Source organism: Leptodactylus fuscus, chromosome 7, assembly GCF_031893055.1.
Source record: "Leptodactylus fuscus isolate aLepFus1 chromosome 7, aLepFus1.hap2, whole genome shotgun sequence".
Lineage (NCBI taxonomy): Eukaryota > Metazoa > Chordata > Amphibia > Anura > Leptodactylidae > Leptodactylus > Leptodactylus fuscus.
The window spans coordinates 50698146-50713898 of record NC_134271.1 but is presented as its reverse complement, the minus strand read 5'-3'; the positions used below and the strand labels follow the sequence as shown (position 1 = coordinate 50713898).

The window sequence follows — 15753 nt, the reverse complement described above, 5'->3', positions numbered from 1 at the left end:
GTGATACTTAAAAGCTAAGGGACAGATGTGGTATCATCACTGCATGATCCAAAGCAATTTTTGTTATTGCTAGTGGGAAAACAATACCAACATTGCCATAGGACTACAGAATCATAGGAGGTAGACTAGTGGAGTATAGTTTAGTTAGATTTATTTAATTAGACAGAAAAATCATAGGAGTAGGAGGAGGGAGAATTTGACTGCAGTTTTCACTGTGTTAAAGAGGACCTTTCATGCCCTGGGGCATATGCGGTTTTATATACCGCTAGAAAGCCGACAGCGCGCTGAATTCAGTGTACTATCGGCTTTACCATTATGTACCCCCGGTGGAAGAGCTATCGGTGCCATTACTGATCTCTGCCCACTGTCAGAAGTGTGTTCCTGACAGTCTAGCTGGGAACGCCTCTCCTGACAGTACTGTGTGTAACCGCGCAGCCATGATGCTGAGATGATGATGACATGGACAGTTCACCCTTTCATTTCCAATAATCCAATTTTATTTTTTTTGCATCAGAGCACAGAATGACTTGCATGGTTTTTACTGACAAAGTCAGTTATTTTAGTGCAAAATCTAATTTTGTGAAGTTTTTTTTGGCAATAGTGTTTTTGTTAACCAATAGATAAACAGTCCTACTATCAGAGCAAAAAAACAAGCTGACTGACATGGTGCGTTGTAGTCTATAGTGCAAAATCTCTTTTTAAGGTTTTTTGGGGCATTTTTTTTTCAAATTTTAACCAATGCATACAAAGTTTCATTATCATGCAAAAAAAAAAAAAAAAGCTAACTTTATGCAATGTGTTTTAGTGTTTATGGAGCACAATTTAGAAAATTTTTCATAAGTTTTTTTTTTTTTTTTTTTTTTTTTAAGGCAATAGTGTTTTTTGTTATCCAAGGTATAAAAAGCTCTGAGTGTTATCGTGGCACTGACTCCTGCAGTGTGTTGTAGTCTTTAGTACAAAAGCTCATTTTCCTAAAGGTTTATCATAGCGATTTTTGTAAACCAATACCTGTGCTGTTATCATAGCAAAAAAAAAACAACCAAACAAAAAAAAAACTGGTTTAAGCAGGGTGTTGTACTCTTTAATGCAAAATCTTATTTTCTTAAGAGGTTTTTTTTTGCAATAGTACTGTTGTTAACCAATTCAGAGAACTGGCATTATCACACAGTACATTTTAGCCTAATACTCTCACTTATACTGACCAGGTCACCCTTTTAGTGCTTTGCTAATTTTATTAAAATAGAGTTTTTTTGTACTCATAATAATAAAGATATACACAGAATAATAATATTGAGTCAGGCTTCCTTCATCATCTCTGTTATATCACCTAATTTACCGCAGGGCCTTTCTGGACTGTCAAGCATGTCTTCTTCATCTTCAATGACACAGATTCCTAGTAGTGATGTGCCACCTGACTTTTCTCCTAGTCTGAGTCTTCCTCCTCTTTTTAATTAGTTGGATGAGAACAGTCAGTGTTTTTGGAAGTAGAAGAGGCAGAGGTGGAAGAGGAAGGCATGACTGATGATGATGGAGGTAGTAGTGGCAGGGGTTATGGTACTGGTAGTTGTGCTGATAGGGCCATTAGAGGGAAATCTGGAGGCCGAAATTATGAGCATGTGCAAGAATTCCATGGCTATGATAAGTCAGAAAAAAAGTGGGGAAGATAATGACATTGTTGAAAATTATTTTTTTGCAGGTAGGACATGGCAAACGGGTTAGGGTGACAAGTTGACATTAGAGGAAGAGGGTGGTGGCAGCAGTAATAGTAATGATTCTAGCCAATGCGTAGACCCAACATCTAAAACGCCTGCCAGGGGAAGACCTAGGGGTAATATAATGCTTTGATTAGGTTTTATTCACTTTTTTTGGGAGTCCATGCTAAACCCCCTCCCCCCAAAACTCTATCATAAGTTTTTGAATTTTGTTTTTACTTTGTTCACTCTGCATTAAAAAAGACATGGCAGCTTTGTCTGGCAGGTCATTATGATTACGACAATACCATATTTATTATGTTTTACTACTTTTACAAATAAAACGTCACTTTTTCAAAATGCTTTTCGTACTGCAATATATTCTCACACCTATAAGGGCCAGTTCACACGGAGTTAACACGTTCGCATTCTGGCACGTATACACGTGTCAGAATGTGGGCGCTCAAAACAGATCCCATTCATTTCAATGTGTTGTTACAGGCGTATAATGCGCATAATTTTGCATGCGCAATTCTGTGGCCGCAAAATTGCGAGCGCAAAATTACGAGCGTTATACGCCCGTAATGACCCATTGAAATGAATGGGATCTGTTTTGAGTGCTCACATTCCAACACGTGTATACATGCCAGAATGCGAGTGCGTTAACTCCGTGTGAACTGGCCCTAACTGTTTTACTGTTTTGTTGATGGATATTTATCATAGCTCTTTATTTGCTGGGTAAGTTGTACTTATTATTGTTATGTATAGCTTTTTGATCACTTTTTATTGTTACTTTTTGGGGAAAGCAGGGTGACCCAAATATATCATTATGCTCATTGCAGTATATTTTTTTTACAGTGTCCACCATATGGGATAAATAATGGTAATTTTGGATAGTTGGGATAGAAGGGACTAAAACCACCACAGGGACTAAAAACACAGCAGGGACTAAAACCACAGCATGCCTTATTTATAGTGTTTTGAAGTTGTGAGTTCATTGCATACTGTTTTAACACTAAATTTAATGTGCAAAAAGTACACAGAAAACACGTAGTCTCCCCTTTTGGTAGTTGCAGCACCGCTTTAACAAATTGTTGAGCCCAGTGCACAGGTTTCATAAATGGGCCTCCCCATCATCGCCCTTCATAAATATCTTACCTGCACAATTTATAATGCCCCGTCAGTGGCTTCCACATGGTATAATACCCCTTAGTGGCCCTCATACAGTATAATGCCTCCTTAGTGGTCCCATACAATATAATGCCCCTCAGGGACCCCTCAGGGACCAATCACACTATCAAATGCCCCTGCAGAGGTATCCGACATTATCAGCTTTCCCCTAGTGGCTCCTCATACATTAATCTGTCCCATGCACAGGTGCATGATATGGTACAACAGAGAGCTCTGAGTATGTCTTGTACCTGCATGAGTAGTGTCAGCTTATGGATAAAACCAAGAATGTTCCCCCAATTCACTGTCAGCAAAAGGGGATGTCAAATTCCCTCCTTTGTGATTCAGTTGTGTTTTTATCTGTGTAATAAAACCAGCTTCCAGGAGTTTTACTGTATTGGAAAAGATGCTGGTGATGTACTGAAGAGGGAACAAAGCCGTCCTAGTAATGGCGTACTATGACTGTGTGCACATAGCTATATAGAAAAGTATTGTTGAACAATGTCAAATACATTCTTTCATGTATATATTTATCCAACAACGGGGTATTGTGTGAAGATAGACCAGTTGTATAGCTTTCACCCTATATATATTATGAGGTTCTAATTCTGAATCTACAATAAATAATACAAGAACAGTAAATGATATATAGTATATAGACAGTCATCTAATATTATTATTGTATATGGTGTTTGGTAGTGACTTCCATTTCCTTTCCAGACTGATCCATACCAGTATGACCTTCCAGGATGACTTAGTAACTCATAAAGGTTATCTTTGGGTGACACCCATCTTTCTGAGACTTCTGAGATTGTGTCTTCAACATAAGGATTTCTCTTACCTTAGCTCAGTAAGACTTGTGCCGTGGTTAATCACAGGATCTAGAGACTTCAAGTCATCCATTCCCAGTCTGCATTCATTCATCCTGAAGCACAAACACATTTGTGACACAAGATCTGATAATATGACTTATGCATAATATGGAATAGATTTCTACAGCTCTCACATATTTTTAGCTTATAGTCGGTGGACTAAGAAAACTATTTCATTTTAGTATGGATTAAGGAGCATTGGAGTCTTCAATGTGTTTTTAAATTGTTTCCTTTGTTTCTTAATGTAACAATGTATTTAGATGAATGATGTGCAAAATGGGCATGTAAATTAGACATTCTACACAGCCATTTTGCATCCATGGGGCACACGTTTTCACAGATCCTTTATAGTTTTGAGTCTGTTGAGAGATCCCTGAAAATGGCAAATATAGGACATGTCCAATATTTTGACAGTCCATTAAAACAAACCATCAAAAACAGGTCACACCAGTAGCCCCATTCATATTCATTGATTTCAATATAGAAATGTGACAACCATTAAAAAAAAATAAAAAATACATCCCACACATGGCCATGAACAATGTATGTGTGAATACAGGGCAAAGCGATCATTGTATGGGCATTGTGTATTATAATCCATTATAACGTGAAAAATAAAATGACGACCGGTCTGCTTATGTCACTGCTGAGGTCCAATCACAGGCCTCAGCGGTGAAACCGCGCTGATGACATCACAGAAGGGAGCCGGATACGGTGAAGTAAGGAAACGTATGAATATATTTTTTTCGCCTCTCTTGGCCATCTATTCTACTCTGGGGTCTGAAGAGATGCCAGAGTATAATGTAGTGGCCGTTTTATTTTGCCCAAGACGAATCTCTATTTGTTCAGTTTCATAAAAACAAGTTGATATATTTGGGTCACACCTGGCCCAGTACAAACAGATTCACCCATCTCGATCTATAATATAACCAATTCTTACCTTAATAATTTGAGAGCCTGAAAACCTGCAGCAATGCTGAAATCCAGAATTAAAAGGAAAGACAATAAGAAAGGTAAAATGGAAACAAATATAGAACATTTTTCCACACACAACTACACAACTCACAAAAAGTCATACTGTGGTTACTTTGAACTCAATTCACACCTTTGTATAAATTCCAAATTTTCTTTATACCATAAATATATCTCTGAGAGACAAGGTGCATGACTCTTTATATTATACTAGCTGGTACCCGCGACTTCGTCTGCAGTGATTGTAGCAGTGGGTATATACAGGCGCGGGTAAGGTTTTCGTACTGTGTATAAGGGATGGGATATAAAATGTAACTGTGTATCTTGTTTTTGCTGTAATTCAGAGAATACGTGAGACTTTTGTGTTGGATGTAATTTGTATTAGAGCTGCTATACAGTGTTGTGAGAAACTTTACATAGTGACTTTGGGCCAGAGGTATTTGAAGTTAACCCTTTCCCGCCGATGGCATTTTTTGATTTTCGTTTTTGACTCCCCTCCTTCTAAACCCCATAACTTTTTTATTTCTCCGCTCCCAGAGCCATATGAGGTCTTAATTTTTGCGGGACAAATTTTTCTTCATGATGCCACCATTAATTATTCTATATAATGTACTGGGAAGCAGGGAAAAAATTCAGAATGGGGTGGATTTGAAGAAAAAATGCATATCTGCGACTTTCTTACGGGCTTTGGTTTTACGGCGTTCACTGTGCAACCAAAATGACATGTCCCCTGTATTCTGTGTTTCGTTACGATTCCGGGGATACCAAATTTATACGGTTTTATTTACATTTTGACCCCTTAAAAAAAATCCAAAAGTGTGTTAAAAAATTTTTTTTTGAAAAGTCGCCATATTCCGACAGCCGTAACTTTTTTATACGTGCCTGTACGGAGATGCATAGGGCGTCTTTTTTTGCGAGACCGGGTCTACTTTGTAGTTCTACCATTTTCGGGAAATGTTATTGCTTTGATCACTTTTTATTCAAATTTTTATCAGAATTAAAACAGTGAAAAAACGGCAGTTTGGCACTTGTGACCATTTTTCCCGCTACGGCGTTTACTGAACAGGAAAAATATTTGTATAACTTTGTAGAGCGGGCGATTTCGGACACGGGGATACCTAACATGTATGGGTTTCACAGTTTTTAACTACTTTTATATGTGTTCTAGGGAAAGGGGGGTGATTTGAATTTTTAATCCTTTTTATTTATTTTTTTATATTTGTTTTTACTTTTTTTAAACTTTTTTTTTTTGCATTTATTAGACCCCCTAGGGGTATTGACATGGGTGGGCGGTGTCACGGATTGTCAGAGCGGTGGGGGTCGGCAAACATGGCTGCTCCGGAGCGTTAAAGCGCGCCTCCTGGAGTATCGTTAAGGTGAGGGGCAAAGTGGTAAAGTATATGTATATGTGATTGTGTGGGGTTAGGGGCTAGGCTGTAGAGGGCAATATGAATTTTGTGGCTTGCTATGGTCCAAAGTGTGTAAGATTGCAGAGATAGTGATGTGAGTTTGAGGTTTGTGGGGGTCCTGGGAAAAACGTATGTGCGCTATTGTGACGAAAAGTAGCCTATTGTTTAATCGGGTGTATTAACTATGTTTGTGGAAAATTTCAGCCAAATTGGTCGAGCGGTTTTTGCGTGATTGAGGAACAAACATCCGAACATGCAAACATCCAAACACACAAACCCACAAACTTTCACATTTATAATATTAATAGGATTCACAGTAGTAATAAGATGGAACAAATGGGAATTAAGAAGGAAATCTTTGTATTTATAGTAACATAACATAAGGTTTATGCCAGACACAATAAACAATCACAGGTTTTTCTAGCAGTATACAGGTGTGTAAGAGGCCCTTGTCTGAGGCGAGACATCAACTACATTGGCGTCTTGCTTCCTGCTCTACTAGCAAGTGGTTGGTAAGCCACAAGCCACTTCAGGTCTGTGGCCGACGAGCTGCCCTAAGACAGAACTCAGACTTCCAGGTGCTTTACAGTGAACAGCGGCATCAGGGGATCATGTTTTTTTCTTACGAATATTGGGCATTTTAATAGAGAGGGGAATACATATAAGTGGGAAATTGGGGACATTGTAAATTTAAGGAAGAACCTTATTGGTAAGCTTTAATATTCTCCCTGTAAGCCCTTTAAAAGGGTTATCTAGGATTTTGACAAAATGTAGAGGAGGAAGAAGGGAGAAGATAAAATCCTCAAAAATACGCACCTTTCCCCAGCGCTCTGCTGTTCACTGGCACTGTCTGCTTAGGCACGCACCATCCCTGCTGTAAGATCTGCACCGCACGCTGACGCGTAACTAAAGGCTTGTGGACCCTTGTGCAATCTTTTGTCTGGGGCCCCCTAACTCATCCCTACAGTGAATTCTTGATAGTGATGGTTACGAGTGCTAAGGAGTTTAATCCACCTTAGTGTTGTTAGGGTAATCTGTGGGTCTCCTGGAATGGAAGCTGCAATCTCAATACTGGTGCCAGTGCTTGTGGGCCCCCTGAGGCTTCTAGGCCTCAATGCAGCTACACCCTCTGCATCCCCTCAAATTAAGCCCCTGACCACACGTTACCGCTGGAAAGGACCCAATGACATCAATCACATACATCACTGGATCCTTACTTGCCATTGTTGAGGCCAATCAGTGGCCTCAGCAGTCACATATGGCGCAGGACTTCATACTAGCAAGTCATAGCATGCTCCTCAGTGGACACCAGAGCACCTACCCAGGCCTCCTCTGAGACTTGTACAATTCCTGGACAACCCCTTTAACACAAAGGGTCTATTAACAGGCAATATTAATACAAGGGAGGCATTAGGATGCAATATTTATCTAAGATGGCATAATTTATACAAGGAGACATAATAGGATATAATTAATGATAGGGGAATTGGGGAGTATCAATTTTAGGTGGCACTCAGGGGCATTATTGATTTAAGGCGACTTTGTGCAGGCTAAAGTTGCCTGTGCTGCAAACTTAACAGAAATAAGTCACAGCAGGAACAAATGGACATGGCGGTCCAAGTGGAAGAGACGAGGAATGGGAATGATTACAGTCAGAGATGTTACCAGTAAGTCACTACATTTTTCCTGTACTGTATTCACCTAAATAGTCTTCACAGACCTGTGTAGGGCTGGTATATGTCATTATATTGTTACTGTATAATGACATATAGCAGCCCTACACAATATAAGTGTAATGATAAGTTTACATGAGCTCAGTTGGACATCTTCGTCCCCTTCCCCCACACCCACCCATGCTCAACCCCGTGCTACTCCTCTGATCCTGCTTCAAGGAATTTTCCTACAACAGACAAAATCCCCTACAGTGCAATTTTTACAATGTATATATAGTTTGACTGAATATTAACAGCCATATATTTGATCACATAGCAGTCTGACATAACAGTCTAGACCTTTATTACCCAATTAATGGGAACCTGCTACAGTAACTGCATCTGATAGATCCCAAGGGAGAAATTTATTATGAGGGAAATTTTTGCACTCCAAAGTTATGGCATAAAATGTAAAGTAGACCAGGATTGTGTGACTTTTTGAGCTTATTTGTACAAACATTTTGTGACATTTTTCATTTTAACACCAGTCACTCCACTTTGGAAACGTGGGTTCAGTTATCCTGTCTAGTTGTCTGTACACCAGATTTATCACATTCCACCCCTTTGATGGTGTACAGCAATCTCATTCCAGTGAGTGGGTGGTCTACATAGTGGAGTAACATCTGAAGACGAAAGCGTCAAATTTATAAACATGTCAAATTCATCAAACATTGTGTGACGTGATCATTTGCCCTGTAGCAAAATGGACTATAAAAATTTAAGTTTTATGATACATCAGTGGTTTTCAATCCAATGTGTTGAGAGTTTTTTACCTTTCATCTTCACTTTCCACATCATTCACTTTTATAGTCAACTTATTCTGAAATATGCTATAATAAAAATAAAAAATATATATTTTACTTATGGATGTAAACTGAGATAATTCGAGCTATACATAATTATATTTGTTTGACAGATGTGTATAACCCTGTATTCATCCTACAAGGTTACAACAGCTATTCCCTATATGTGTGCACACTTGGCACTCCTGAGCAGTGCATGTATACTGAATAGGAGAGGGGACAAAGCTGCTGCCAGACAGCCATTTATCTTCCTTTGAACTAAATTTTTTGGGCCATTGAAATCTAATTGCCTAATTCTTATCTGCCCAAACATTAGCTGTCAAGCAGAGTCAGGAGGACATTAAACACATTAGCTATTCCACTGAACCCATCAGAATTGGCGTATTTGGTTGACATTCGTCTGATGTTTATGTGCTTAAGAAGAATTTCCTATGTGTTATGGTTTTTTGTTGGATGACTGCATAGAAATGAAGAAGTCAATTATTCAGTCTATATTGTAGATCGGCTGGTGGGTCTTTGACAGATCCTGAGCAGATGAACAAACCCTAAGCGCCTATAGATGGCCAAATCATTAGACCAATTATCGTGAATAAGCATTCATAGAAACGCTCATATGACGCTGGGTCATAATATTTGCACAGACATTCACACACATTTGATATAAGGGATAAAATGTGCAGATGATACTAGGATATAACTGAAATCAGAGAACAATAACACGTAGGATATTTATAGGAGGAATGGCATATACATTTATTTCTTCCGTCTCACCCCTCAACATACTAAAAGCAAAGGGGCCACACGGTGGCTCAGTGGTTAGCACTGTAGCCTTGCAGCGCTGGAGTCCTGGTGTTCAAATCCCGCCAAGGGCATAAAACCATCTGCAAGGAGTTTGTATGTTCTCCCCGTGTTTGCATGGATTTCCATCCCATATTCCAAAAAGACATACTGATAGGGAAAAATGTACATTGTGAGCTCTCTTGTGGGGCTCACAATCTACATTTAAAAAAAAACAAAAAAAAAACTAAAAGCAAAATTTCCCCAGTAGAATCCCCAGTAATTTATAAACCACATATTCACAATAGTGATAAATTCTACTGGAGGAATCCCAAACTATATAGGTATAAGGGAATTAAATTATTGCATATCCCTCTACACAGCCAGAGGAAGTCCAGTAGAGATACACATGTAACATATCCTCAGGTCTCTTCCTGTCTCTCTTGTAATGTGTTTCTAATGAAATATGAGATACATTTGGGTCTCAGTCCAAGTGGGATATGAAATACACTCAGGTCTCCATTCCACAATTGGGATCGTGACTGTGCTACCACATTCCACCTAAATCACAAAATATCCGGAAATACCTAAATTACACTAAATGTTTGCCTGTCACACTATAGTAGCTATACTTTCGTCAAAAGCCCAAGCTACTGAATACTGTTCACATAGTTCTCCACTGTATGTCAGCTTGACATCTAACCTCTATTGTGAGGCCCAGACCTTGTCACAAACCCCTTCATGGACTGTGTATGGATGTTTTTTTCTTTGAATTAAATGTTCTTGCAATATTTTTCAGATAAAAGGAGAACATGATATATTATCATTCAGCCCCTCATACTATTAAGCCTATATGTCCCTTGGATCCCCTTCTGTAATATCCTCTTGTCCAAATTTCCCCCTTTAATGGAGAGTCAGATATTTTCAATACCTTGAAAAAATGAGACTTTTTGAATCCCCTTCATGAACATCCCAGACATGTCTACGGAGGGCTTGGTCTTCTCTCTGATTGATGTTCTCAACATGGTCCTATATGTGTCTTCTAAATTCACAAATCGTCTTCGCTAAGTAATTTTTAGGGCAGGTGTGGTTTGCCAGATAACCAAAATCTGAGGACTTACAGTTACAGTATTTTATGTGGCCCCCACTGTAATACTCTTAAAGGTAGGTGGTCCTTTTGGTCACATACTCACTTGCCCTACATATCCCACGCTTAGATGTACCACAAGGCACATTTCTATCTGGCCAGGTTCCTGTGTTCTTAGGGGACATTCACACTACCGTTAGTAACGTCCATTGCTAGTACCAGTTACAAAATTAACAAGAGCCTCTAGCAGATCCAACATAAATCTGTTAAAATTACATTGATTTCAATGACATTTGATCTGTTGTCCATTAGTGTCCATTTTCACCAAATCCGTCACATATCCATTATTTTAGAGAACATAATAATGCCTGCATGACCATGGACTGTATATCACATGACCATGGTCAGACTTGTATTCACTAGAAGTAACAGAATGAATGAAAGTAAGAGATCTAGAAAACCGTGAGGAATAGATACAGAAAGTATATTGGAAAATTGTACAACTTTTTGTTATACAAACCATAACATTTGTCTCTCAATATTGGTCTGACAGTGGCCAACCTCGTTAATTTCTATGGATAACGGATGGTTATACTGTCTATGTATTTGTTCTGCACATGCTCAGAAAGCAAAACAAAACAAAAAAAGTAAAAAAATGGACAGTATAAAATTGGACATTAACAGATACTAACTGATACTAATGTGTCCATTGAATGGATCAGTTAAAAAAAAAGACACATTAACATCAATTAGTATCCATTAATGTCTGTTATCATAGGCATCCATTTTTTTTAAAGATACTCTATCAGAATGGACATCCAACAGTAGTGTGAACTCCACCATAGCCAGGGATAGGTCACTGAGTGTTAGCCTGTGCTTTACGTTTTTATCTCCTCGGAAGGAAATTGTTGGATGAGGGGCAATATGGCCCTGAAAATGCGGGTCCAACAATAAAATTTCCAATAGCAATCTAGAATCTTTCTGATATCCTCATGCTGATAAACATAGGTACCTATAAGGCATATAACCTTTTCTTTGGTTCTAAAGTCCCTCAGGGACTTTAGGAGATCAGGGGTGCGCACTCTGGTCAAGGAAGTCGGACTCATATAGAAAATTGCATACAATTTATTGGAAGGCACCTTCCAATAAAGTGTACGCAATTTTCCACGTGGGTTCGACTTCCTTGACCAGAGTGCGCTCCCCTGTTCTCCTGGTATATACCCATTGCATTTCCCGTTCATGTGGTGGTCTTGGTGTCCTCAGTGGGGTCTGCTGCCTCCTCTGCCTGTACTACTGCTATATGCTTCTGATGTGGTTGTGACTAGAGATGAGCGAGTACTGTTCATTTCTATGCGAGCGTGCTGTTCGGATTGGCTGATCCGAACAGTACTTGCTCATCTCTAGTTGTGACGTATCACAACCCCTCCAGGTGAGGGGCCCATGGTCTTTTTTTATTTTAATTAATCTTTGATCCTAAAGACACAACGGATCTACAGTACACTATTTTGGGTTGCTCGGTGTTTTCTCTTTTTCTCTGAGGGTAAGAAGATCTTTCCTATTCCTGGCCATACCGTGTTTATGTTCCTGTTTAATAATATCTGGTGGGTAAACCATGTGTTTTAACATATTTTCAAGATCCCTGGCTTTATGTTCAAATTCCCAGATTCCCATACAGTTTTTCTGCATCCCTCGCTTCAAGAGTAACGGATGGAAACTATCCCACCTTAATAGGCTATTAATGGAAGTGGCCTTGTGATAAACTGTATTATTCACAGTTCCATTTCCCTGTCTGAGGGGCTCCTTTCACTTGACCAAGGTGCAAAACTGTCCATTTTTCACAGCCATCTTGAACATGAGGGGCAGCCGTTTTCACAGATTCCCTATGCTTAACAGTGTATGGGGTGATCCATGAAAACAGACAAAAATAAAACCATCAAAATAATGGTCATGTGAATAGCCCCCAAACAGTGTCACAGCCATAAAAAGAACGGGCATCACATGGCTGTATGAATATAGCTTAATAGTAGTGCCTATAATCAATACGGGTAAAGGGGGAGGAATCATACCAGTAAGGATTGTTCCTTCCCTATATTCTTTGCTTTTGTTCAGGTAATACAAGAAATATAATATAAGAAACTTTGTAATATATCTTATGAGAGGAAAGTGATCATATCTGCTGTTATCAGACTTCCCCCCTGCCCGGTAAACTGAGATAGAGACTGTGGTTAATAGAAATCTATGGGGCTTCATGCACATTCATGTCCATTGTCAGTGTGCCAGCCATATTTTCACAGCTGGCACACTGACCCATCCATTACTATGGCTCCATAGAGAAGAAGAGCTGATAACAGCAAATAGGAGCTCTTTTCTCTGCTAAAATATATTGTATTCAACTGAACTATTCATTTGCAAAAAAAATGAAAAAAATTTAAATTGTTACTTTTTAAGGTTTTGCACCCTAACCTTACAGACTTTGTGTTCTTGTAAATTTCCCTCTAAGCCCTTTTTTTCAAGCTTCTCTAGGAAGGTTTATGACAATATCTCTACTTTGCACTTACCTGATACAATGAAGTCGTAAAAGAAAGTGAATAAAATGATGCATAAGTGACATTAAATGTTCTCCACCCACCCATGGCTCATCCATACTGAAACAAAAAGAAACATCAGTAGATCACAGCCCACCAATGAGTTCATGGTATCGCTGACGGAGGACTGTCACAAGGTATGGAGATTTGCTTTTAGATTTTTTCTCACCTTAAGGTGAAACAATGAGGCCTTTTTGACAGAACTGTAACAATCTGCACCAGTTCTTTCGGAGACATGTTGTTCTTCTTTAATCTGCATGTATACATTATTTCAATTAGCATTGATACTAATAGCCAAATTTATGTGAAATACATTTCTCATTCTTTCATGAATCCCAGTAATGGCTTTCAGCCCCTTAATCATATAAAATCCTTAAAATTCAAAACCCATGCATCTCTACCCCTAGTTCTATGCAGTGACCCTAACATATAACAAAGGGACTGTATTACAAAAACCTCTAAAGAGGTCTCAACTGTGCTTGAAATACCCCCACTCTGCCTCTATTACCTGACATGCAAGCCCTACATATGTTTAGGGGAAAGTCCAAGTAGAGGTGGCCATAGAAAGAGGCAAAGAGCGGTACGTCAAAGAATGGAGAAACGCAATAAACGACTCCAAGAAACTCACCGTGTAACAGTCACTGCAAAGGGACTACACCATGGCCACCTATCTAGAGAAGATACCCATCCCAAATACAGACAGACCCTGAGCCTGTACAGACTGAGCACCCACAGCCTGGAGATGGAGACGGGGCGGCACAGGCAGACGTACAAGCTGAACAAGAGAACAGACTGTGCCAGCACTGTGACTAGGGGGCCCTAGAAGACGAGGCCCACTTCCTGCTACCCTGCACCAAATAGTCAGCTGTGAGGGCCCTCTACTTCCAAAGACTCTCTGCCTACATCCTGGATTTCACCTCTGTAGATGAGGTAGAGGAAACTCTACATTTTACTAGGAGAAGAGGAGTCCACTCTGGAGATCGGCGCCCAATACATGTCCTCCTGCCACCAACTGACGGAAAGATGATACCCTAGAACCCATGGACTGCAATACCATTACCGTCACCCCCCAATCACCCACCCATCCACCTCATGTATGCCTAAACCCATCCCCCCATACCTACCACTACCTCCGCCAACCCAAACCCCCCCACAAACACCACACTATTTGCTTTGGCAGTGCCAAATGTCTATTCGGACGTGCCAATAAAGCTTATTTGATTTGATTTGACAGCCGACCAAGTCCAAGGCTACTGTAGATTGGAACACATCATCACATAAGGTAGACCATAAGGTAGAGGACCGGAAACTGCATACAGTGCAATAAAACGCATAGAACCAGTGCACCGTGTCAAAAACAATTAAGAGGGCGTCAGGGATGAATAAAGGATGTTTTTCCTGAGTTTCTTGAATTATGACACACATATATACAGTTGAAAATTGTATGAATTTCCTAGTACAATGCAATATTTTTGGAAATAATATTGACAAATTTGACATATCCTTGCCATGACCCTTAAAAACAATGCCCAAAATCAATGGCCCCTGGTGATTTGGGGCCAGGGTTTAAACATCCCTATATTACCAATATAGATGTGGTTAAGTATGTACGGTATATAGAGTGGGCTCATGATCTATAAAGCTTTGCTTTGAATCCCTCTACAGGCCTATATCTGCAGTTAAACAGAAAACAGAACCTAAAAAAGTGTATTTTATCCATGCTATGGTTATAAACTGCAAGTGACTGATGGCCTGTCCTGGTCTCTCATATACAAGTTAGGGAAACTGAAGTCAACAATGACTTCAATGTCTATCCAAACCATTGACAGAAATTCTACAATTCTTGGCTGATACTAAATAATAAATGCTGAACTTCTTCATAAAGGCAAAAACAGAATACATAATAAGTGCTACAGGAGACTTGCACAGATGAGCCTAGAATTAGAGCTAGAATTTCTTGAATCTGGGCAAAGGAAAAGTTTTCGGCCCTAGCCCTGTATTTAAATACTCTGACTGAGGCAAAGAGACTGGATGAACCCCCCTTATTCAGCTCCTGGGGCACATACCACTGTTGCCCACCCTTCCCAGCTACGCCCCTGCTTTAAGAATACATTCATCAAGTTCATTAGGATTCAAAGATGTCAGTGGTTCATGGTGAACAAAGAGGGCACCTACTTCTAATGGCATGAAGAAGATGTCTGGTATATGTTGAGAATTTTCATGTGTGGTTGCTGCCTGAACCCTGTATCACAATATCCTAGCCAAGGCACAGTGGCTTGTTGGTGCATCTACTGGCACCCAATACCCATACCCTGAAATATTATGTTTCATAAACTTACTTCAAATGGTTAACATGTTCACTGTTTTCCAACACAGCACAGAGCTTCTTAAGATGGTCTGCATGAAAAGTATATCCAGATAATCTGAAATAGGAAGCAAAAGAGCAGCAGTTAAGAAATGTGTTAGGGTAGCAATGAAAGCCCTGGAAAATATCATCAAATACAATGATGTCTGGATAAATGCAAAGATAAGTCTCTGCGAAAATAGAGCAATAGGAAGAGAGGCAGGAAATGTGCGATGGCCCTTGTACTTTGATGTTGATAAAGACTTAAGAAACCACCAGCAATATAAGGGATGGGAGCTCACACATAAAAAAGAACGTCTGGAGAGAAAAA

The 15753-nt window shown here is 39.5% G+C and overlaps 1 protein-coding gene across 1 annotated transcript in view; it reads right to left on the bottom strand.

Moving 5' to 3' along the window:
• Nucleotides 1-15753, bottom strand: part of NLRC5 (NLR family CARD domain containing 5) — a 95335-nt gene that overhangs the window by 27981 nt on the left and 51601 nt on the right. Inside the window, exons 26-31 of the mRNA XM_075281856.1 lie at nucleotides 15418-15501; nucleotides 13248-13331; nucleotides 13052-13138; nucleotides 8600-8656; nucleotides 4674-4709; nucleotides 3703-3786 (exon numbers count right to left, since the gene is read on the bottom strand). Of these exons, the coding sequence (XP_075137957.1) occupies nucleotides 3703-3786; nucleotides 4674-4709; nucleotides 8600-8656; nucleotides 13052-13138; nucleotides 13248-13331; nucleotides 15418-15501 (432 nt within the window). The remainder of the gene's footprint in view (nucleotides 1-3702; nucleotides 3787-4673; nucleotides 4710-8599; nucleotides 8657-13051; nucleotides 13139-13247; nucleotides 13332-15417; nucleotides 15502-15753) is intronic.